The sequence below is a fragment of the Pleurodeles waltl genome, chromosome 3_1 (assembly GCF_031143425.1).
Source record: "Pleurodeles waltl isolate 20211129_DDA chromosome 3_1, aPleWal1.hap1.20221129, whole genome shotgun sequence".
NCBI classification, from domain to species: Eukaryota; Metazoa; Chordata; class Amphibia; order Caudata; family Salamandridae; genus Pleurodeles; species Pleurodeles waltl.
In genome coordinates, this window is record NC_090440.1 from 704,592,979 (window position 1) to 704,617,865 (window position 24,887).

General features: G+C 46.0%; 1 protein-coding gene across 4 annotated transcripts in view; it reads left to right on the forward strand.

Annotated features, from left to right (window-relative positions):
* S100PBP (S100P binding protein) overlaps positions 1–24,887 on the forward strand; it is a 464,083-nt gene that overhangs the window by 234,439 nt on the left and 204,757 nt on the right. For all 4 annotated transcript variants that reach the window (XM_069223393.1, XM_069223397.1, XM_069223396.1 and 1 more), the window contains one exon: positions 25–119. In XM_069223393.1, coding sequence (XP_069079494.1) covers positions 25–119 — 95 coding nt within the window. The remainder of the gene's footprint in view (positions 1–24; positions 120–24,887) is intronic.

A 24,887-nucleotide genomic window follows, 5' to 3' on the forward strand; every position in this document is an offset into this window, starting at 1 on the left:
TTCTTTTCTCTGCTGTGACTTTAGGGGGAAAATCATGTTTCATCAAAGGATTCGACAAAGGTGCTGTCAACTGCGAAGAAATTGGGAAAAGTTGCTCCAATTCCAAAGAAAGAAACGAGGTATTGAATGCTTGTGGCAGTAGCAAAAGAAGAGTGCTTGTGCCAGAATGCGAAGAAACAGCTTGCACGGAGAGTTACTGCATTTCTCCTGATCATATGTGGCCATATACGTAAAAAAGAGCCACACTTAAGTGGTTGAGTTGGTAAACCTGTATTTTCCTTTACCAAAACTGTTTTTCTAGCTTCTTCCTCATTTTTTAATGTTTTTGTTCACCCCTTCTGTGTTTAAAATGTGTCTTCAGGGTACAGTAGTTAAAGTCTAGTAGTACATTTTGTTTGCGGCAATAAGAACCCTATTTTCTTTACCGTAGTGTCTTCATTGAGAGTAATACACACCAGAATAATTCTCCACTGCATGTAGGACTCTGCAGCACTTTATTTTCACATACAGGAGGAGAGGGTTAAGAATCGAGGTTATCCATTTGAGAGAAGTACCGTCTAAGCCCATTTAAGGCTTTACATTTACCTTTTTAAGAGCTGATTAAGCACACCCAGTCACACATAAAAGTATTACAGCATGTATAACACATGTTGACTGACAAATCTAAACAAGCATATGCAATAGGTTTCACATTTATGAGAGTTACAGCTATTAGCGTTCTAAGTGCATAATTTGACTTTTTCGCCACATAAATTGGTCAACCCTGCCTCATATTTTGGTCCTTTCCTGCCACATAATTCCACTATGCAAGCAGCTCGGCAAGACCATGCGTGACAAAAGGGAACCTTTAATCAGAAATATTGAAGCCAGAGTTGTCAAGGATAGGGTATCGCAGCACTATACAATGATGAAGAAAATTAAAGTGCTTAACTATAGTTAAGCTTTATACTGCCATTTGGTAAGCTGTGTGCGAACGGAATGCTCTGTCCTCTCTGTAACTGTGACGTGAGGTAACTAAGAATCAATGTGAAGTAAATGGTAGTCAGGCAAAACGCTCCAGTACTGCCCACTGCACTGTGTAAAACTTGAAAGCGCCATTGCCACCACCAAACCGAAGGAAAAACAAAGGAAACAATGTGAAGTAACTTAGTCATGCAAAGTGCTCCAATACTGCCCATTGCGCTGTGTAAAAGTTGAAAGCGCCATGGATGCCATTCGTGTGAAGTAACTGGTAGTCATGCAAAGCTCTCCAATACTGCTGATTGAGTTTCCGCTATGTAAGACTTGAAAGCGCCATGGAGTGCGAAGGGGAGGGACAAAATAAGAAAGTAGTTTGCTCACAGTAAAGCGTATTGGCAATTGTGCAGTTATCCATGTAACAGGGTTGGTGTCCAAGGCATAACTTAGCAGCATCAATGAGGGACGAACCAAAAGCATGTAGCTCTGAGGGCCATGGCTGCCATGGAGCACGAAGGAGGGACCCAAAAAAGACAAACGTTGTTTGCCCACGTTGAAATATATCTGCATTCGTGCAATTATCCCTGTAACGGTCAGTCTGCAAGGCGGTAACAAAACCGTCCCAAGGTGAGACAAGCGTAAAACGTTTACCATTGACATCAAGGGATTTTTGAAAGGCAAGCCCACAGAATAGAAGACAACAGGTCTGAAGCGCTTTTTGTTTTAGGTGTGGGGAGCGACCCCTTAGGCAAGGGGGGAAATTATATTTAGGCCATTTCTGCCCCCCTTGGGGGCAGATTGGCCTATTTTTATGAGGCCAATCAACCACTAGACAACAGGGATTTTTTTTTTTTTTTGGTTTGTAAATTTCACGTAAGTGGAGCGACCCCTTAGGCAAGGGTCGTTCCCCTGGGGGGCAAATTTATTTTAGGCCATTTCTGCCCCCCAGGGGGGCAGATCAGCCTATTTTAATTCACTAGGCACCGGGGATTTTTGTTGTTTTACAGATGGGGAGCGACCCCTTAGGCAAGGGTCACTCCCCTGGAGGGGCAAATTGTATTTAGGCCATTTCTGCCCGCTTTGGGGGCAGATCGGCCGATTTTAGGTCAATTTGCCACCAAGGGGGGCAGAAACCACTAGGCACCAGGGATCTTTTTTTTTTTTTTTTTTTTTGCGCCGTCAGGCAGGGGGAGCGACCCCGTAGGCAAGGGTCACTCCCTGGGGGTGTGGGGGGGCACATATATTTTAGGCCATTTCTGCCAAACCTCTAGGCGCCAGGGCTAATTTGTTTTTGTGTTTTTTTGTTTTGTTTGTTTTTTTAGAGATGGGGAGCGACTCCTTAGGCATGGGTCGCTCCCCTGGAGGGGCAAATTGTATTTAGACCATTCCCCCCCCCCCCCCCCGGGGGCAAATCGGCCGATTTTAGGTGAATCTGCCCCCAATGGGGGCAGAAACCACTAGGCACTGGGGATCTTTTTTTTTTTTTTGCGCCGTTACGCAAGGGGAGCTACCCCGTAGGCAAGGGTCGCCCCCCCTAGGGGGCAAATTTATTTTAGGCCATTTCTGCCCCCCCTGGGTCCGGCTGAGCTAGAGGCCAAAATCCACAGGAAGGCACTTTGCAAAAACACCTCTGTTTTCTGTGAAAAAATTGATGTGTCCACGTTGTGTTTTGGGCCATTTCCTTTCGTGGGCGCTAGGCCCACCCACACAAGTGAGGTACCATTTTTATCGGGAGACTTAGGGGAACGCTGGGTGGAAGGACATTTGTGGCTCCTCTCAGATTCCAGAACTTTCTGTCACTGAAATGAGGAAAAAGTGTTTTTTGGCCAAATTGTGAGGTTTGCAAAGGATTCTGGGTAACAGAACCTGGTCAGAGCCCCACAAGTCACCCCATCTTGGATTCCCCCAGGTGTCTAGTTTTCAGAAATGTGCTGGTTTGCTATGTTTCCCCAGGTGCCGGCTGAGCTAGAGGCCAAAATCCACAGGTAGGCACTGTTTTCTGTGAAAAAATGTGATGTGTCCATGTTGTGTTTTGGGCCATTTCCTTTTGTGGGCGCTAGGCCTACCCACACAAGTGAGGTACCTTTTTTATCTGGAGACTTGGGGGAACGCTGGGTAGAAGGAAATTTGTGGCTCCTCTCAGATTCCAGAACTTTCTGTCACCGAAATGTGAGGAAAATGTGTTTTTTTTAGCCAAATGAGGTTTGCAAAGGATTCTGACTAACAGAACCTGGTCAGAGCCCCACAAGTCACCCCATCTTGGATTCCCCTAGGTCTCTAGTTTTCAAAAATGCACAGGTTTGGTAGGTTTCCCTAGGTGCCGGCTGAGCTAGAGGCCAAAATCTACATGTAGGCACTTTGCAAAAAACACCTCTGTTTTCTGTGAAAAACTGGGATGTGTCCACGTTGTGTTTTGGGGCGTTTTTATGTGGTGGGCGCTAGGCCTACCCACGCAAGTGAGGTATCATTTTTATCGGGAGACTTGGGGGAACTAAGAATAGCAAAACAAGTGTTATTGCCCCTTGTCTTTGTCTACATTTTTTCCTTCCAAATATAAGACAGTGTGTAAAAAAGAAGTCTATTTGAGAAATTCCTGTAATTCACATGCTAGTATGGGCACCCCAGAATTCAGAGATGTGCAAATACCCACTGCTCCTCAACACCTTATCTTGTGCCCATTTTGGAAATACAAAGGTTTTCTTGATAGCAATTTTTTACTCTTTATATTTCAGCAAATTAATTGCTGTATACCCGGTATAGAATGAAAACCCACTGCAGGGTGCAGGTCATTTATTGGCTCTGGGTACCTAGAGTTCATGATGAACCTACAAGCCCTATATATCCCCGCAACCAGAAGAGTCCAGCAGACATAACGGTATATTGCTTTCAAAAATCTGACATTGCAGGAAAAAGTTAGAGTAAAACATAGAGAAAAATAGCAGATTTTTTCAACTCAATTTCAATATTTTTTTTTTTCTGTTGTTATTTTCTGTAGGAAACCCTTGTAGGATCTACACAAATTACCCCTTGCTGAATTCAGAATTCTGTCTACTTTTCAGAAGTGGGATCCAGCATTGGTTTCATGCCCATTTCTGTCACTGACGGGAAGGAGGCTGAAAGCACAAAAAAACGTAAAAATAGGGTATGTCCCAGTAAAATGCCAAAATTGTGTTGAAAAATTGGGTTTTCTGATTCAAGTTTGCCTGTTCCTGAAAGCTGGGAAGCTGGTGATTTTAGCACCACAAACCCTTTGTTGATGCCATTTTCAGGGAAAAAACCACAAGCCTTCTTTTGCAGCCACTTTTTCCCATTTTTTTGAAAAAAACGACATTTTCACAGTATTTTGGCTAATTTCTTGGCCTCCTTCTGGGGAACCCACAAAGTCTGGGTACCTCTAGAATCCCTAGGATGTTGGAAAAAAAGGACGCAAATTTGGCGTGGGTAGCTTATGTGAACAAAAAGTTATGAGGGCCTAAGCGCGAACTGCCCCAAATAGCCAAAAAAAGGCTCGCACAGGAGGGGGAAAAGACCTGGCAGCGAAGGGGTTAATAGAAAGTTCTTGTCGTTTTAGAAAACAATAAGTGATAAAAACATTTAACAGACGCATATTTGACTTTAAAAAGTGAGAAGTGTTCTAAATAAAGTTTCAGGAAATTGGAAATGTCCACCTTGGACAGGATTACTGGGGCGGTAATAAATTTGTAACAAATAGAATCAATATTCTGTTGAACTGTGACCTGGTGAGTTGGTGCAGGCTAGACACAAACAGGACAATAGGGTGTCTGGGGCGGCTCCTCCATTAGGGCGGAGGAGCGTCCCAACAAACCCCCAGCCCTCCAGTAGCAGCAGAATGACTGCACTGCTGAAATAAAAAATACACAACAAATTAAAGCTTCACCAACAGGGTATAGAATGAAAAGGAAACATTCATAAAACTCGAACCGAAACCTAAAATAAAAAACAGTGCACACAAATGCTGAAAGGAGAAAGCCTGGATGTAATGAGGTGGTGTTCTGTTTGGCGGGAGAAACACACAAACCAGCTTTGGTAAAGCTAATAGGTTTTGCCTATGAGATCTACTAAAAGCCATCAATACACTCATTGGAGATACTTCATTAACAAGTGGTGTGATTTGTTTACATCCCACACAGACAAGAGAAACCCAGGGAGGAGCTCAGGAGCATCACCTACATGTGCCAAATACAACATCATCATGAAACAATTGAAGAAGTACAGGCATCCTTGAAAGTGGTGGGTTGATGAAAGGGACATCAAATCCCAGAACCTGGGCGTCATAACCCCAGGTAGAGGACATTAACCCCTTGAGAAGGAATTATAAATGGTTGGGGGCAAAGGTAAAGCGGTCGGACAAGAAAACATCGGTCTTTGTTGTCCAGTAAAATGCAGCGTATTTGTTTTTTTGTTTTTTCTTTTCCAGTATTATATAGTGCAAGCTCGACCCAAAGGTATTGGATCGCTTTACATGAGCACCAGTTACATTATATAAGGACACAGTCATATTTTTTTTTGTAGGCACAGTAATATTAAGTGATTTGCCCAGATTCACAGGATGTTGATCTGACACCAACAAGTTAGAATGTAGGGCACCGCAGACTTGATTGCGGCAGAGGAATATGATCTTTTACACTGATTTACAGTAGAGTAGTAGTCGCCAAAATAGTCATGCCTCGGAAAGCAATAAATCGATACTTTCTGAACAAGTCTAGCTGTGTACTACTATGTGCAGCAGTCACTGGGTAGCTTCCCTTCCCTTAGCCTTTTGTTAATGACAATATTAAAACACCCACTGTGTGACAATTCAGACACGTCTTATGACTTCGTGGCACACAAACTTCGAAGTCTGCATCTGTGAAGTGACAAGGCGGTCCACATCTCAGACAAACATATCCAAGAACCTCCCTTGAAAAGGGGCACAGGTATGTCTTGTGGTAAAAACATGGCACACCTGGTCTGGCTAGCATCCTCTTCTACGTGACTTGCGAATAGATGAGCCGTGCACCTCCTGCAAACCTAGACAGGAGGGTCGACAGCTCCTTCCGCAGGGACCAGAGGCAGACATCTGCCTTACTGGCTAAAGTTTTAGCTAAACTGACAACAAAACAATATTGGTGTTTATCTCTGTAACATTGAGAGGTACGGTGATTCAAGCTCTTTTGTATGTAGAAGCGACGCTGAGTGGATTTATTTGGTCAGGGGTAAGGGTGTGACCATCACGCTGTGCTCGGATATTAACGGGGAGGGTAACTTCGATATAGGTCTCTTGGGCATTGATTGCGACAACGATTGTGCAGAATTCATACAGTATCTCTTTGATGCCCAGGGAGAATGAGAGCACGAGTCGCTGTCATCCTGAACTGTCTTGATGCTGACTATTCTGAATTTTCTGATGGTGACGAAGTACTGACATCAGTAAGGAGAGACACCAATAGTGAGCAAATTAGAGCGGACTCCGTCAACGGCGTTTTCTTTTACATCAACCTGAAATGACGCTGAATGATAGCACTGATGTCAGTTCTTGTCTACTTAATCTTCTTTCTTTAGCTCTCCCTTGTGGGAGGTTTTCCTGGTGCTGGCTCGTTTTCCGAGGCTGGTAGGTTCTTAGCCGTCTTCCTTTCTTTGCATGTCTTCCCAATTTACTTAATTGATGCCTTCCTGGTCCTTTAACTTATTTTTGGACATTTTTATGAAGAATTCACATTCTTTTACCAAGCTTGTAGGCAGATGACACACCACATACAATCGAGTGTGTAGCTGCCTTTTTTCCCACAGCAGGGGTATTTGAGAAACAAAGGTGGCATTTCAGACAAAAAACAAAGTAAAGATGTAAAACAATAAATGCAAAGACAGAATTCACTGAAAAAAAGATACGTGAGGCCTTTCATGCGTTCTGGGATACTTTTCTCATGCACTGGAAAAATAACAGTCCCAGTGAAGCAACTACCAGTAAAATCATCATGGGTAGGGAGAAGTTCAGGGAACCTTAAAGAGGCAGGTGTCCATTTTAACATCTTTTCAAGCCTACAATATATCATTTTTCCCTCAGTGGTAGAAATCAGATGCTGCAATGCAGTCTTGAAATATTCTCTTCTGTGTTTCCACCAATCTACATTTCGAGAAATTCTTGCCTTGGTTATGCTTGTGGAGGATGCTGCTTAACATATGGACAATAGAACCCTTTGTGTGCAATTATGTGGACAAATAATTAATATGAAGTGGACTGGGGTACACACACGCAGCAGGGAATTATTGTAACATTTAGGAGTTTAACTGGCTATCATACAGTGAAGAAGAACTAGGTGTTATACTAGATAAGAGAATTACATGGAAAGTATTCTTAATAGAACATTGTTGCTTACGTGCAACTAATGAGATTCAACAATTTTACATAGAGTTGATGGGCAAATGGAAAAACTAAAAGTAAATTTGATTTGTATAGGGCACCAAGCACATTTGAGCAAATTAAACCAAAATGTAATAAGACTGCATTCAAATTAAATTAACAGTTCTTGTATTTCCAGAAAAAAATCCCCTCATGCACAGATACATATGGAACTATGGTTAAATAAGAGAATTTCTGTTGCTGATATTCTACTGTTGCTATCTTAAAGAATTGATTGAGTGAATTCTACTACACTGAAGGCAGAAATCGCATCAGATATTCGAACTAGGCTGCAGTTCAATATTAAATATTGGGTCAGAAGCTATCTATCATCAATTCTCCCTTCACTATGACCCCCAAACATGGGGCATAACTATGTGCACAGTCATTTTATTTTAAGTATACGATGAAACTGGGTATAAATAAGCAAATTGCTTTCATGATTGCTGTAGCAAACATCAGATCGAGGAAATTGAATTCTATCTTATTGAGACCTATACTTTGAGGAAACAAGCTTACATTAATAGTAAGTTAAAGGCAAAAGTTTAAATGAAATACTTCTGATTTAGGTTATTTTACTTTACACTTGCAAGGTTTGATGGCAGATGGTTTAAGCCATAACTTGTTGCGATTTTCGGAATTTGCAGCTTATATTCTGAAACCTGGAACACAATTTTAGAAAACATCCTGCGTTACTTAAAAACCACAGGAAGCAGTTACACTTATTTATTCAAGATTAGTACAAAACGATTTGTACAGCAGTATCCTTAGGCTTCAGGAGGTTCAAATATAGTAAAGGATTTATGCATTTTCTTTTACCGGCGATGACTGAAAAAAAACTGCAGCTTTTGTCTCCTTTTGGGGCCAGCAAGAATGGAAATGTAAAGTTTCAAAATTCTTTTTGCAAAGTTGTTGCTACATTATACTATTGTAAATTATAACATGTTTTCATTACTACAGTAAAATAGTAGTACTAAGTTGTATTTATGAAGCAACTGCTAGAGCCAAGCATCAAGGAAGATGGAAGCCATTATAGTCTCAAAGGGACAGAGTGATTTTTAGGTCTTGCCTAGGCAGCACGTGCTCTGTCACTCCGAGACATGCTGTAATCTAATCTGTGGGTTTACATCCCACCCACCACTTTTGATTGTTAACTTGGGTGTTCATTGTAAATCCTTACTTTTAAGTGGTTACTTCTTTTTATATGTCCCTCCCTTTTAGGCTTCGTCTACACAGTGCTTGCGCTGTGTTTGGGAAATATATTGTATCCCAAAAAAATCCTAAAAAGGACTTACCTGGCTGACTCCCACGTGGGTCTCACATCCCTCTCGTTTCCTTTTACGTCCCCTCCCCCCAGCTCTGTGCAATGCACTGCAGAGTGGGTGGAGTCCCATTGTAATGCTATGCAGGGCAGTTATGTTATGTGCTTTGTGTGTAGGGATGGTGACTCCCCACCACACACAGCTCTGTGCCATGCACTGCAGAGTTTCCGAGGACCCATTACAATTCCATGCAAGGCAGTTGTGTGCTTTGCATTTAGGGAGGGTAATTCCCCCCCTCCCTCCCTCACACACTCACACCCGGTTGATAGGCAGACTTAGTTTTATGCTTGATGAACCAAGTCCACTTTCTTTAGGTCCTTCATGGTCCATTGTCCCTCCTGAGAACACACTACAGGTTCCATTATGCCGTCTTGATTAGCCTCCATCACTGCGGATGGTTTCAAGTTCTAGTTCTGAGACTTTGAGGGAAAATTAAGGATCTGCCTAAATCCCCCCCCAAAAAAATTGCCTATAAAAACACCAGCCCCACCCTCACATCAGAGTAGAGCAAGGTCACCACATACTCCAGATGGGCCTAAGAGGCACAGATCACTGTCTAATTTGGGCACGGATGATTTTTAGATCATCCTATTATATGTCATCTCCAGCTGCCTCTTTCTTCTTTCTCTCTAGAGGATATCACATCACCACTTTTTATTAAGTTGTTGCTAGGGGTGCAACAAAATGTAACATTCTATTAAAGGTGTTGAAACCTATGAAGTCAGTGATGATGATCAACCAAGGGCAGCTCAGAGTTCTCTTTTGTTGTTAATTCTGGGTGTTATAGAGAATTCAGAAGTTGTTCCACAATCCAGCAGCAATTAAGGCGTCAAATCTGTGTCTCCACAAAAAATACAGACCGTCTCAGCAGGGCGCTGACTTCCTTAATTCTAGCTCAAAACAGCGTTCCATTATACCAACTTCTGTAAGGCAGCAACCTGCTTCAACACGGGAGGCTACTGCTTTACCAGGAAAAAGGAGGCATATAAACACCACGGGGCAGGAAAGGTTGTGGAACGACTGCTACAGCTTCAAGGAGCTGCCTGTGCTTCCGCCTTTTAGGAAGATTCCACAGTAAAGTTTGGGACGGAACATAATCCTTTATTGATGCCCTCCCTCAACAACATATTTTGAGAAAGTGATGAATGAAGGCTCCTTGGTCTTCAGCCAACTTATCAGCATTGTAACATACTCATCTGAGTTAGCTGCAGTTAGCTACTTCACATAGTGTTTCCTAGGTCTTCCTGATTCCAAATAAAAAAACTCACGTCTTAACCTCCCTGCTCTGGATCTGCAGTGTTAGATCAGCAAACCAGTGATCATGCTTAAAATGAAGGCTGAGTTGAAGTCCCTTAATGCGGTAGACCTAGAGATGAGGAAGAGGTTTTACAGCCAGCAGTAGAAGACAAAAAGAAAACATTTCTATCCTTCGACGGTCTAATTTAGTTGCTAGCCCTACCAGCCACAACACCATCAGCAGCAAGACCTTAGGTATCAATACCAACATAAAACCTCAAAATATATATCCACACCTAAAACGTCTGCCAACTCAAGCGGTACAGAATAATACAGATTCAAAATGCGCACAGCAGCAGCAGCAGCAGCAATAATTGTCCAGCCAAATACTCAATTTCATGAAAAATGGGAAGTATTGTATTTCTATGGCTAAACAATACAAAGGAAAAATGCAATTCACAAGCAATCACACAGTCCTGTTCTCCTCCCCTCACCCCCAGAGGTCAGGGCAATAGTGCTTCCTTGGCGATTTCCTGTTCCATCCCTCCTTGCTCTACCACTAGGTTATTCCCTATTCCATATAGGTAACATTCTAGGTGTAGGCCACTAGTAGCCCCAGCAATCCACTTTGACATTAATTTAAAGTCAACACTGTACCAGTGCTGCGGTGCTAACTTGCGGCAAGTTCCACTGGGGCCAACAGAGTCAAAATCAGTCTTACCTACACAGGCAGGCATGCAGCTTTTGGAGTTGCTAAGTGCGCCCCCCTGCGGGTATTGGAGTGGCAGGAGCTCAGGTGAGTTTGCCACACTTGGACATGGCGGGCTGCAATCACCGGGTGCATGGTTCCTCACATGTGGTCACTGTCCTGAAGTGACTGGAGGTTCTTTGCGGTTCCTACTGCGGTGTAAGTATCTTCCAGGGGATCCTCATCAATAGTCATAAACATTGAATATTCCCGCCCTTGTGCGGGGACCCCGGAGCATGTATAAAATACACACATATAAAGTATGAAATATGCACGAAAAAAAATATATATAGCATTTTTAGTAGACATATCTTTCATACTAAATTCATATATACAGGGAGTGCAGAATTATTAGGCAAGTTGTATTTTTGAGGATTAATTTTATTATTGAACAACAACCATGTTCTCAATGAACCCAAAAAACTCATTAATATCAAAACTGAATATTTTTGGAAGTAGTTTTTAGTTTGTTTTTAGTTTTAGCTATGTTAGGGGGATATCTGTGTGTGCAGGTGACTATCACTGTGCATAATTATTAGGCAACTTAATAAAAAAATATATATACCCATTTCAATTATTTATCATTACCAGTGAAACCAATATAACATCTCAACATTCACAAATATACATTTCTGACATTCAAAAACAAAACAAAAACAAATCAGTGAGCAATATAGCCACCTTTCTTTGCAAGGACACTCAAAAGCCTGCCATCCATGGATTCTGTCAGTGTTTTGATCTGTTCACCATCAACATTGCGTGCAGCAGCAACCACAGCCTCCCAGACACTGTTCAGAGAGGTGTACTGTTTTCCCTCCTTGTAAATCTCACATTTGATGATGGACCACAGGTTCTCAATGGGGTTCAGATCAGGTGAACAAGGAGGCCATGTCATTAGATTTCCTTCTTTTATACCCTTTCTTGCCAGCCACGCTGTGGAGTACTTGGACGCGTGTGATGGAGCATTGTCCTGCATGAAAATCATGTTTTTCTTGAAGGATGCAGACTTCTTCCTGTACCACTGCTTGAAGAAGGTGTCTTCCAGGAACTGGCAGTAGGACTGGGAGTTGAGCTTGACTCCATCCTCAACCCGAAAAGGCCCCACAAGCTCATCTTTGATGATACCAGCCCAAACCAGTACTCCACCTCCACCTTGCTGGCGTCTGAGTCGGACTGGAGCTCTCTGCCCTTTACCAATCCAGCCACGGGCCCATCCATCTGGCCCATCAAGACTCACTCTCATTTCATCAGTCCATAAAACCTTAGAAAAATCAGTCTTGAGATATTTCTTGGCCCAGTCTTGACGTTTCAGCTTGTGTGTCTTGTTCAGTGGTGGTCGTCTTTCAGCCTTTCTTACCTTGGCCATGTCTCTGAGTATTGCACACCTTGTGCTTTTGGGCACTCCAGTGATGTTGCAGCTCTGAAATATGGCCAAACTGGTGGCAAGTGGCATCGTGGCAGCTGCACGCTTGACTTTTCTCAGTTCATGGGCAGTTATTTTGCGCCTTGGTTTTTCCACACGCTTCTTGCGACCCTGTTGACTATTTTGAATGAAACGCTTGATTGTTTGATTATCACGCTTCAGAAGCTTTGCAATTTTAAGAGTGCTGCATCCCTCTGCAAGATATCTCACTTTTTGACTTTTCTGAGCCTGTCAAGTCCTTCTTTTGACCCATTTTGCCAAAGGAAAGGAAGTTGCCTAATAATTATGCACACCTGATATAGGGTGTTGATGTCATTAGACCACACCCCTTCTCATTACAGAGATGCACATCACCTAATATGCTTAATTGGTAGTAGGCTTTCGAGCCTATACAGCTTGGAGTAAGACAACATGCATAAAGAGGATGATGTGGTCAAAATACTAATTTGCCTAATAATTCTGCACTCCCTGTACATGTGTAAAACAGCAATGCAGGCTATAATCATAAACAAGCTAAAATGCTTTATTTCTATGGAGTGTTTATTTTTTATTTTTTTTAAACATTATAAAATTACAAAAGAGAATAAATATCTACCCAAGCCCCCAAAACTGGGCTTAGGGAAATAAGCAGCAGCAATATCGAGAGAAAAAAGAGAAAAACTACATTGAAAAACAATGGAGCATTCTTAGCCAATAGGCTGCATGCAGGTTAACACAGGAGAACCATAAAAACGTTGGCACCGTGCCTTTAAGACCCTGAGCACCTCCAGTATCCCACCATGCCTCAGGGGTGAAGGAAAGGTGACAGTTGGTTCACAGTTAGGACAGTTCTTTTTTCCGGCTTCTTCTGAGAGGATCCTGGAGCATTGAGCTCTCTGTTTTTTTGAGTTTTTCTCAGAAAAATCCTTTAAAACAGCGTTTTTTCCTGTTTCACTCGACAGATAACATCTTTGTCTGAGTTTGGCAGTTTTTTCCTGACCGAAAAATGCCTTCACTTTTTGTCAAATGCCCTTCTTGTGGGAAGAAGAAAGCCCAGTCAGACCCACACTCTCTTTGTATTGTGTGCCTGCCTCAGAGTCACTGCCCTGACACTTGCAAGCACTGCAAGAATATGTCAAAGAGGACTCTGAAGGACAGAGAGAAGATCAGGCTACATGGGCTTCATGAGAGGCAAAAGACATCGTCCTCTTTACTTCCCAGGCAACCAGCAGGCCATTCTCAGGAGAGAATGGCCAGGTCGACGTCAACAGGTAGGAAAGTACCTGTTTGTTCCCCGTCGACGTCGTCGCTGCCACCGTCTCACCGGCATAGATCGCCGTCGACGGCGACCTGCCCGACGTCGAAGGATACGGCGTCGAGGGAACATGGTCACCGCAGGGGTATATCTCCGTCGACGGCAGCCCGCCGATCGACGTTGAGCCATCACCGGCGCGCCCGTTCGCCGCCGAAGACTTCACGCCCCTTGACGTCAAGAGACACAACGTCGAAATCGCCACGACGGCATGAGCGACATCCGCCGTCGGCCACTCGCCGCTCCACGTCGAGGCACACGACGGCGAGTAGGTCAAGGTCCAGAGATCGCCGCTCGACGTCAAGACACTCTACGTCGAGGCACTCAACGTCGAGACATTCAACGTCGAGACCAGACCAACCAGTGTGCCCTTCGACGTCGGCACAGCAGTCGACGTTGATACAGGTTTTACCTGTCTCGCAGGGAGTAGAGCATCGTCCTCCAGCAGATAAGGCACCATCTCCAGTGGTCTCCATACGGAGCGACTCATCTCATTCGAGAGCGGCATCATCGGGGCATGTTTCTCCCATCAACTTATCACCTAGATGGTTGGAGAGCCTGAATAGACCAGCGGCCTCCCCGGATTCACAATACTCTCGAATGTACTCTCCTACTGCCTCTCTCCCGAGAACACCATCGCCGACAGCGCGGGCAGGACGGGCTCGTTCTGCTCCTCGTCAACCGACCGCGAGGCCTGGGCGCTCTGTTACAGCGTCTCGCAGCAGGTCTCGTTCCCAACGGAGATCCAGGTCACGATCGCGACACAGAAGATCACCCTCTTGGTCGTCGTCAGGATCATCTGTTGGGCGTTACTCCCCCACCCTAACAGATTCTCCACCTGCTAGGATCTCACCGGTGGATGACATTACCACTTTTAACGAGGTGCTGTTAAGTGGAGCGCAGAAATTGAGTATAGAGGTTCCGGAGCCAACTACCTCCTCGTCAGTCATCTTTGAGACTCTGCAGCACAGATCAGTGTCGAAAAAGCTACTACCACTAGTGCCTGGCTTATTGCAGCCAACCATGGACACTTTTCTGACCCCAGCCACACTCAAGTCTGCCCCGGCTAGGATTAAAAAAAAAATACAAGGCTCCCGAACGGGATCCTTTATTCCTAAGAAAGGATCCGCCAACGGATTCTGTTATATTGGCCGCAGCCCGAAAAACCCACTCGGTGGCATCATCCTCCACGGTCCCCCCGGATAAAGAGAGCAGGCATCTAGACTCTCTGGGAAGAAAGATGTGCGGTACGGCGGCATCTGCAATGAAAGTCTCCAGCGCTTCTGCACTCCTGGGCAGGTATGACCGTTCTCTGTGGGACTCCCTCCACAGATTCACAGAAAAATTGCCCAGAGAAGACAGACAGGACTTTCAAGAAATCCTGCAAGAGGGATGCCTGGTATCCAACCAGGTCATCAGCGCGGCGGCGGATGGGGCGGACTTAGCTGCGCATGGGTACGCGCATGGAATCTGTGCTAGAAGGTCTTCCTGGCTGAGACTGACTGGTTTAAAGCAGGAAGCACAGCAGCGCATCCTAAACCTCCCATTCAGCGGGAACTCGCTGTTCGGTACCCATGCAGATGAAGAGATGGCCCGCATGAAGACAGAGGTGGACACCATGAGGGCAGTAGGCCTGGAAAGGAAGAAAGATTTCAGGCTGAGGTACAGGCCTTATGACAGGCGCCCGTTCCAGCAGAGGGTTCAAACCCCTCACTGGTCCCAAAGGCCACAACAACGGCAAGGACGCCCCCTTTTTCAGGCTCGTAAGCCCACAAGGGAGCGAGGGTCAAGAAGACCTCAACAGTCCACACCGAAAGCGCCGGCCAAACAATGAGATCTCTCTTCCCTCGACACTGTACACCACTCCGGTGGGGGGAAGTATCACGGGTTATCTACACGAGTGGCACTCTATCACAAAAGACAAATGGGTGCTCAACATTGTCGAAAATGGCTACTCTCTTCTTTTCAGACAGCCTCCACCACACTTGCCACCAGCCAGATGCATTCCATCTCATCTCAGCCTGCTGCGCAAAGAGGCTTTCGCCCTCCTACAAAAGAAAGCAATAGAAAAGGTTCCACCTGCGCACAGAGGAAAGGGGGTTTACTCCCGTTATTTTCTGGTGGCGAAAAAGGGCCGAGAGGGCGTTTTCAGACCAATTCTGGACTTACGGCTGCTGAACAAGTACATAAGAAAACAGAAGTTCAGGATGCTAGCCCTTCACCAGATTTTCCCGCAACTACATCAGGGAGACTGGATGTGCTCCATCGACCTGCAGGATGCATATTTTCACATCCCAATAGCTCCCAAGCATCGGAAATTCTTGCGTTTCCAAATAGCTTCACAGCACTATCAGTTCAGAGTTCTACCATTCGGCCTGAAATTTGCCCCCGCGTCTTCTCGAAATGTGTGGCAGTGGTAGCGGCACATCTTCGAAAACAAAAGATCTTCATCTACCCATACCTAGACGACTGGTTACTGAAGGCTTCCTCTCCGGATCAGGCGAGAAGCCATCGGGACATTGTGCTCAGGGTTTTCGAGTCTCTAAGTCTTCAAATCCACTACCAAAAGTCAACCTTGATTCCAACACAGAACCTTCACTACCTGGGAGCTATACTAAACACAGAGCTCCAAAGAGTGTATCCTTCGGAGGAACGACTTTTATCGATACACAGGAAGTGTCAAGACCTGTTAAAAGCCGACGCACCTACTGCCCGTCAGGTGACATCGCTACTGGGCTCCATGGCTTCATGCATTTTCGTTGTCCCAAATGCCAGGCTGCACATGAGGCCCATTCAAGAGGCATTGGAGAGCAACTGGAGCCAAAGGACAGGTCGCTGCGAGGACAGAGTGCGGCTACCGTCAGCGGCACTTCAGTCATTGCAATGGTGGATGCACAGACCTCACCTGTCAATAGGTTCTCCGTTTCACCAGGTAGTTCCATCCGACACTCTGGTAACGGATGCGTCTCTTCAGGGATGGGGGGCTCATCTGGGTCCCCTCCAAGCTCAGGGCCTGTGGTCCGACAAGGAAAGGAACTACCACATCAATCTGCTGAAACTCAGAGCGGTCCATCTGGCTCTCAAGTCTTTCTCTCCATTGATTCAGGGGAAATCTCTCCTAATACAAACGGACAATACAACCACCATGTATTATTTGAACAGACAGGGGGGAACGAGATCCCTACCCCTATCTCGAGAGTCCCAAACGATATGGCATTGGCTCCTGGCCAGGGGAATGTCAATTACAGCGGTTCACCTGCCAGGTCAACAAAACGTGGAAGCAGATTTCCTGAGCAGACACCTAGAGGACGCACACAATTGGGTCCTACACGGCGAAGTCGTCGAGGACATCTTCGCTCAATGGGGTCGACCTCAATTGGATCTCTTCGCAGACGAAGTAAACAAGAAATGCCCAGACTTCGCATCCAGGTTCTACCGTCCGGGATCTTGAGGGAATGCCCTGTTGATCGACTGGTCAGGGATATTTCTCTACGCCTTTCCACCGATTCCCCTCATACCGGCAGTGATCAACAAATTTTACAAATCCAGAACCAGAATGATTCTCATAGCGCCACAATGGCCCCATCAATTCTGGTACACAGATCTCCTCAACCTTTCGGAAAAACCTCACAGGAGGCTGCCGTGCAGACCGGATCTTCTGAGCAGGATGGAGGGCAGGATTCTACATCCCAACCTACCCTCTCTGAGCTTAACAGCATGGCTCCTGAATTCCTGCAGTATGGACACCTAGGGCTCTCGCAGGAGTGCATGAACATCTTGAAAGAGTCCAAACGGCCTTCCACGCGGCGTTCTTACGCTTTTAAGTGGAAGAGATTCTACATATGGTGCTGTCAACAAGGGCACAATTAGGAATCCTTCTTTACCAAACCAGTAGTCAAGGATTTCTTAGAAGGTTTGAAAAAAGTTTTTCCGCCCATTCGGAGACCCTCTCCTCCATGGGAACTGAACATAGTACTGTCAAAACTTATGGGCCCTCCTTTCGAACCTATACACAAGGCCTCTTTACAACACCTTACGTGGAAGCTGGCTTTTTTGGTAGCCATTACTTCCGCGAGGAGGGTCAGTGAAATTCAGGCTTTGTCTTCCAAAGAACCGTACACAGTTTTTCACGACAATAGAGTGGTTCTGCGAACTCACCCATCTTTCCTTCCGAAGGTGGTGTCAGAATTCCACATCAATCAAACTATATCTTTACCGACTTTCTTTCCCAATCCGGAGACTCCGGCGGAGAAAGCATTGCACTCCTTAGACTTGAAAAGAGTGCTGAAATTTTATTTGGATAATACAAAATCGATTAGACATTCTAACCACTTGTTTGTAAATTATGGTCATTTGAGGACAGGAGAGGCAGCATCTAAACGAACGATATCAAGATGGATAGTTTCTTGTATTGTTAATACTTACCAGCTGGCTAATAAACAATTACTAGCTAGGCCTAAAGCGCATTCCACAAGGGGAAAAGCGGCTACTGCTGCCCTCCTTAACAATGTCCCAATCTCTGAGATTTGTAAGGCTGCTACATGGAAGTCTGTACCTACTTTTACTAGACATTACTGTTTAGATTCAGATGCAAGAGCAGACGCCCAGGTTGGGCAGGCCTCTCTGAGAAATTTATTTGCATAATACGTATCTATTCCTGCACTTCTATTAGACAGTCCGCAGAGTTTAGGGATGGGCTTGCTAATCTATTCAATGTTTATGACTATTGATGAGGATCCCCTGGAAGAGAAGGATTAGTTACTTACCTGTAAATCCTAGTCCTCTTCCAGGGGTATCCTCATCAAAGTCATAAACAACCCACTCTCCTCCCCGGACGCACGTCTCATAGAAGTGCAGGACAGACTGTCTTTCGAATCAGTTTCACAGATTGTCACCGTAAAAAAGTACTGACCTAACTGTGAACCAACTGTCACCTTTCCTTCACCCCTGAGGCATGGTGGGATACTGGAGGTGCTCAGGGTCTTAAAGGCACGGTGCCAAAGTTTTTATGGTTCTCCTGTGTTAACCTGCATGCAGCCTATTGGCTAAGAATGCTCCATTGTTTTTCAATGTAGTTTTTCTCTAGATATTGCTGCTGCTTATTTCCCTAAGTCCAGTTTTGGGGGCTTGGGTAGATATTTATTCTCTTTTGTAATTTTATAATGTTTAAAAAAAAAAAAAACTCCATAGAAATAAAGCATTTTTGCTTGTTTATGATTATAGCCTGCATTGCTGTTTTACACATGTATATATGAATTTAGTATGAAAGATATGTCTACTAAAAATGCTATATATATATATTTTTTGTGTGCATATTTCATACTTTATATGTGTGTATTTTATACATGCTCCGGGTCCCCACAAAAGGGCGGGAATATTCAATGTTTATGACTTTGATGAGGATACCCCTGGAAGAGAACTAGGATTTACAGGTAAGTAACTAATCCGTTCTCTTCTGATGGATACAACTACCTGTGGATTCCTCACCTAAAGAATTTTCCCCTCGCGCCAGCTTTCAACAGAAATTTTCTTATAGCTCTGCACGTCGACGATGAGGTCACAATTGCCCGACTCCACGCAACGCTGTATGATGTCATCCAGGCAAGAAGAAGCCTTCGTCGACGTGCAGACGTCAGTTCCCTTTTTTCCGCGCCTTCTAGTAACGGTTTTTCTACGAGGCTACCAGGGAGCTACAGTTTCACTTCAGTGTAACTATGTCGCAGCTGAGGAAGTCTGGTTTTAAACCCTGTAAGCAGTGCATGAATCCGAAGGCCCTGAAAGAACGGGAGGCTAAGTTGTTCTTTGCTCGATCCAAGAAGAAGAAGCATCACCATAAAGAGTCTTCTTCAAAATCTTCGAAGTCTCATCGGCGTCATAGGGACCGACGTGGGAGATCAGCCCAACTGTGACGCCTCCTCCTCCGACGACTCCAGGTTCACGACGTCGCCGCTGTCGGTGTATGAAGTGGATCCGCAGCCGGAGCCGAGGGCTTCTCTGGAGTAGGAGATGCCTGGGCCGTCATCGGCTTTGCCTCAAGCTCCGGCTCCTCCAGGTTATCTGGCTTTCCCGGTGCCGGGCACGGACCCAGCAGCATTTCTTAATGCCATGTTTAATATTTTTGCCACCATGGCGCCTAGAGGTGGGCATGCGGGCCGTCAGGTCCTTTGGCCTTTGACATGGATGCTCCGGCTCCTTACAGGCCGACACCCTTTATGCCCTTTCTTTCTTTGGGAAGTACGGCTTCGGAGCCGATGCCTTTGGCGTCGCCCAGAAGACCGGTGTCGCCGACGACGTCTGCTGTCCCGGCGCCGATGAATTCACCAAGGATCTGGTCGACTTTAAAGATGCCTGTGGCGCCGGGGGATCCCGGGTCGGATGGCTCCGTGGATCGACGCCGTCATAGATCTTCGGCGTCGGCTGATGCCTTATCGACGCCGGGCTCGAGTCCAGGCTCCGCTCCAGGAGGTTGGCTCTGAGGCTGCTGGAGGAACAAGAATATGAAAAGCAGCACTTGGAGGAAGGAGAGATCATGGAGCCTTTAGGGGATCTGCAAGGCTTGGACACTGCAAGTGGCCTAGACACTTCCCCGGAATGGGACTTGGCTTCTCCGGGGGAGTATACAGAGGAGGCTGCCTCTTTTCATGCTGTGGTGCGGAAGGCAGCAGACTTTTTGGACTTGCCGCTTCCTGCTGTGGATGTGAAGACCAACATCCTAACTGAAGTGTTGCACCCAGCATCAGCTGTGGCGGAGCCCCTTCTTCCTTTTAATGAGGCTCCTATGGGCCCTATTAGGGACGTTTGGAAGAAGCTAGTGACTTTGGCTGCCGTTAACAGGGCGTTGGCGAGACGCTATCGAGTGGCCCCAGGTGATCCGGACTTTTTGTCTAAGCACCCGACTCTGGAGAGTTTGGTTGTGCAAGCGTCGTGCTCCTCCCGTTCCACTCCTGGATCGTTCCCTGGATTTCCAGCAGATAGGGAGTCTAAGAGAATGGACCAGCAAGCTAAAAAGGCCTCGTCATGTAGCATGGCCTTGAATTCCACCAATGCTACTTGCATTTTGGGACGTTACATTTGTGCCCTTAGGGATGAGGCTAAGGGGCACCCCGGATTGTCGCAGGAAGTACTGAACCTTTTGTCGGACGCTCAGGTGGCGGCGACCCAGGTGATTCAATCTGGGCTGGACACCACGGACTCGGTGGCCAGGGCTATGGGTACGTCCATAGCGATGAGGCGGCATGCCTGGCTGCGATCGTCAGGGTTCTCCCCTATGTTCAGACCACTCTGCTGGACCTGCCATTTGACAAACGTTTTGGATCGAAAGCCGACTCTGCTTTGGAACGATTTAAGGACAGTAGAGCCACAGTGAGATCCTTGGGACTGCAAGCAGCCACATCCTCTTCTTTGAAAATGTTTAGAGGATTTGGTTGTGGCGCTTCCTTTCGTTGCAGGCTCCATGCGCCAGGACAGCAATAGTCAGGGACTCTTCCTTATAGATCCTTCAGGGGCAGGGGTAGAGTACGCACTAGAGGGACCGCCCAGCAGCACTCTGCCTCTTCCTCCGGAGGGGTGCAGCAGGGAAAGCAACCTTAGTTCTCCATCACTCCCTGTTCACACATCTCCTGTAGGGGGGAGACTAACTCCCTTTCTTCGCAAGTGGGAGTCAATAACATCAGACTCCTGGGTCACCGATATTGTGGGGAAAGGGTATGCTCTTCCCTTTCGGGAGATCCCTCCCCGCCCATCCTTATGTTCGGAAGACCATCTTCTGTTACTGCAACAGGAGGTGTTATCCCTATTGTCAAAGGGCGCAGTGGAGTTGTCCCTGGAGCAGGAAAGGGATCAGGGCTGTTATTCAAGATACTTCCTGATCCCCAAAATGGATGGTCGGTTGAGGCCAATCCTGGACCTGAGGATTTTGAATTGGTTCCTCAAGCAGGAAAAGTTCAAGATGCTGACCCTGTCACAGGTTCTTTTGGCGTTGAACGAAGGAGATTGGATGGTGTCCGTCGAATTGCAGGATGCGTACTTCCATATTCCGATCCTCAAGTCGCACAGGACGCATCTTCGGTTTGTGGTGGGGTCGCAACACTCTGTTTGCGGTCCTTCCATTTGGTCTTACTTCGGCACCTCGAGTCTTCACGAAGGTGATGGCAGTGGTTGCGGCGGAGCTCATAAGAAAGGGGATAGCAGTATTTCCTTATCTAGACGATTGGTTGATCAAAGCCAAGTCTCCGGAGCTCTTGCGGCATCACCTGCACTCGACAACTCAGTTGTTGTTCGATCTGGGCTTTTCAGTGAACGTGCCCAAATCTCACCTGGTGCCCTCTCAACGTCTCATGTTCATAGGGGCAGTACTGGACACAACATTAAATCCGGCCTTTCCTCCGCCCCTGCGGGTTCAGGACATTCAGGCGTTGATTCCAATGTTTTGAAATGGAGCGGTAGTTCCAGTTCTCAAGGTCCTTCGTCTGCTCGGTCTGTTCACTTCTTGCATTCTGCTGGTCACTCATGCACGCTGGCACATGAGGGCTCTTTAGTGGCGCGTCCGCAGGCAGTGGTTTCAGCACAAAGGAGATCTCGATGACTCGATAAGGATCTCCAGAGACGCTGCAGTGGATCTTCGATGGTGTGCTGCGGTCGGCAACCTGTCACAAGGTAGGCCGTTCTCGCTACCTCCGCCAGTGGCCACAGTTGTTACGGATGCTTCCACTCTAGGGTGGGGAGCTCATCTGGGGGACCTGGAGATCAAAGGTTGTTGGTCTCCAGGAGAACAGAGATTTCACATCAATCTGTTGGAATTGCGGGCGATACGTCTGGCTCTCAAGGCCTTCCTCCCGTCCCTTCGCGGTCATTCGGTTCAGGTCCTAACGGACAATACTACTGCGATGTGGTATATAAACAAGCAGGGAGGAGTGGGTTTGTATCTTCTCTGCAGAGAAGCTCTTCGGCTCTGGTCCTGGCTTCAGGACCACCGGATTTGCTTGGTAGCAAACCATTTGGCCGGAGTTCTGAACGTGCGTGCGGACAGTCTGTCGGCTCATCTCGACCGATCATGAGTGGCGTCTTCTTCCAGATCTGGCCCTTTACGTCTTCCAGAGGTGGGGGTATCCTCAGATAGATCTGTTTGCCACTCTAGAGAATGCGCACTGCCCGTTGTTTTGCAGCCTCCGGTATCCGGTGCAAGAAGCTTTGGGGGGATGTTTCAAATGTCCCGGAAGGGTCAGTTGCTTAGCCGTTTCCTCCTGTACCCTTGATTCCTCGGGTCTTGGGAAAGATCCGCCAAGACCGGGCATAAGTGATCTTAATATCCCCGGATTGGCCAAGACCGGTATGGTACTCGTATCCTCTCCAACTCTCTCTGTGCCCTCTGCTCCATCTCCCCTACAGGGCAGACCTCCTCTCGTAGGGGCAGGTTCTACACCCCCACCTCCAGAGCCTGCACCTTCGTGTCTGGAGATTGAACGGGGCAGTCTGAGTTCCTTTTCTCTCCCGCCGGAGGTGGTGGAAATTACTTTATCGGACAGGCGACACTCCTCCAAATCGATCTATGCAAGCAGGTGGGCCAGATTTATCAGCTGGTGTGGAGAGAACCAAATTGATCTCTTGAAGGCCGATTTGTCGGAGATATTATTTGCTTTATCCTTGGCACAGAAGGGTTGTGCAGTTGCCACAGTTAAGGTTGATTTATCAGCGCGGTCGGCTTTTCTGTGCCTTCCAGACCAACCCTCCTCGTTTAAATCACCTCTTGTGTTGAGGTTCATTAAGGGTCTCACTAATAAGTTTCCACCCAATCCGTTTGTTATGCCACAGTGGGATCTTAACTTGGTATTGACCTTTCTTATGGGATCGCCATTTGAGCCGATGCACTCTTGTTCCTTGAGATTTTCAGTTTTTCTAGTGGCCATAACATCTGCTAGAAGAGTGAGTGAGCTTCAGGCTCTTAGCTTAGAACCCCCATATATTTCTTTTCACAAAGACAAAGGGGTGTTAAGAACCAAGGCGGCTTTCCTCCCGAAGGTTGTTACACCCTTTCATTTGGGACAGTCTATTACTCTCTCTTCCTTTTATCCTCCACCTCATCCATCCAAGGAGGAAGAGAGGCTTCACCGGTTGGAACCACGAAGAGCGTTGAGCTTCTTTGTCGACAGGACGAGGGAGTTCAGGCAAGACGATCAACTCTTCGTTGGTTACGTAGGGAAGAGGAGAGGCAGAGCTGTCCACAAGAGAACACTATCCAGGTGGGTCATTCTTTGCATCAAGCTATGTTACTCTTTAGCAAAGAAAGAACCTCCTGTAGGGTTTCAAGCCCATTCCACCAGGGCTAAGGCTGCTTCGTTGGCCTTGGCTAGGGGTGTTCCTGTGGTTGACATCTGCAAAGCGGCAACTTGGGCATCCCTCCATACTTTTGTCAAACATCATTGTTTGGATTCTGAGGTCAGGAGGGATGGCCATTTTGCCCGCTCAGTGAAGCAGGATTTCTTGGTTTGACCATTCAGGCATCCACCTCCTGTGGTGGTACTGCTTTGGGACTCTATTCTTTAGGTAAGGAATCCACAGGTAGTTGTATCCATCAGAAGAACAAGTTAATTGCCTTCGGTAATGCCTTTTCTGGTGGATACACTAGCTACCTGTGGATTCTGCACGTCGACGAGGTCTTCTTATTGCCTGGATGACGTTATACAGCGTCGCGTGGAGTCAGGCAATTGTGATGTCATCGTCGACGTGCAGAGCTAGAATAAAATTTCCGTCGAAAGCTGGCGCGAGGGGAAAATTCTTTAGGTGAGGAATACACAGGTAGCTAGTGTATCCACCAGAAAAGGCGTTACCGAAGGTAAGTAAATTGTTCTTCCAGGAGATCCTCCTCAATAGTCATGACCACTGAAAACATGTGGGACTCCCAGAGCACACTTTGTATAATATATATATATATATATATATATTTATATATATATATATATATATATATATATATATATATATATATATATATATATATATATATCCATCCCAGTGGCCTTTAGTGGTTATAGCTAGGACATAGTTTCTAGGTAAAAAGTGCCTGTTTGTTTTTTTTTGTTGTTTTTTTTACTGTCTTCGTATGTTTAAAATGTGAGCCTAACATAACGTCCCTGCAATGGAATGAAAGGCATTGGTTGCCAATATGCTGCATTTAAAACCATAACAGAGAAAACTGCACTGTGCGTTTAAGACCTCAGAGGACCCTCTGTATCTCCTTATGCCACAGGTGACAGGTCAGTTCTTTTTTCCAGCTCCTACTGTTAGGATCCTGGAGCACTGAGCTGTCCTATTTTTTGGCTTTTTATCAAAAACTTCTCTTCAAAAACTCCTGTTTTTGATTTCTACTAACAACATTTGAAACCTATTATATAGAAGTGTCCTTTTTTGGCAGAAAAATCCATCTTTTTCTGTGACACCATGCCTTAGCTCTTTGTGAAGTGCCCTTCCTGTGGCAAAAAGAAGGCACAGACAGAGCCTCACTCTGTCTGTAT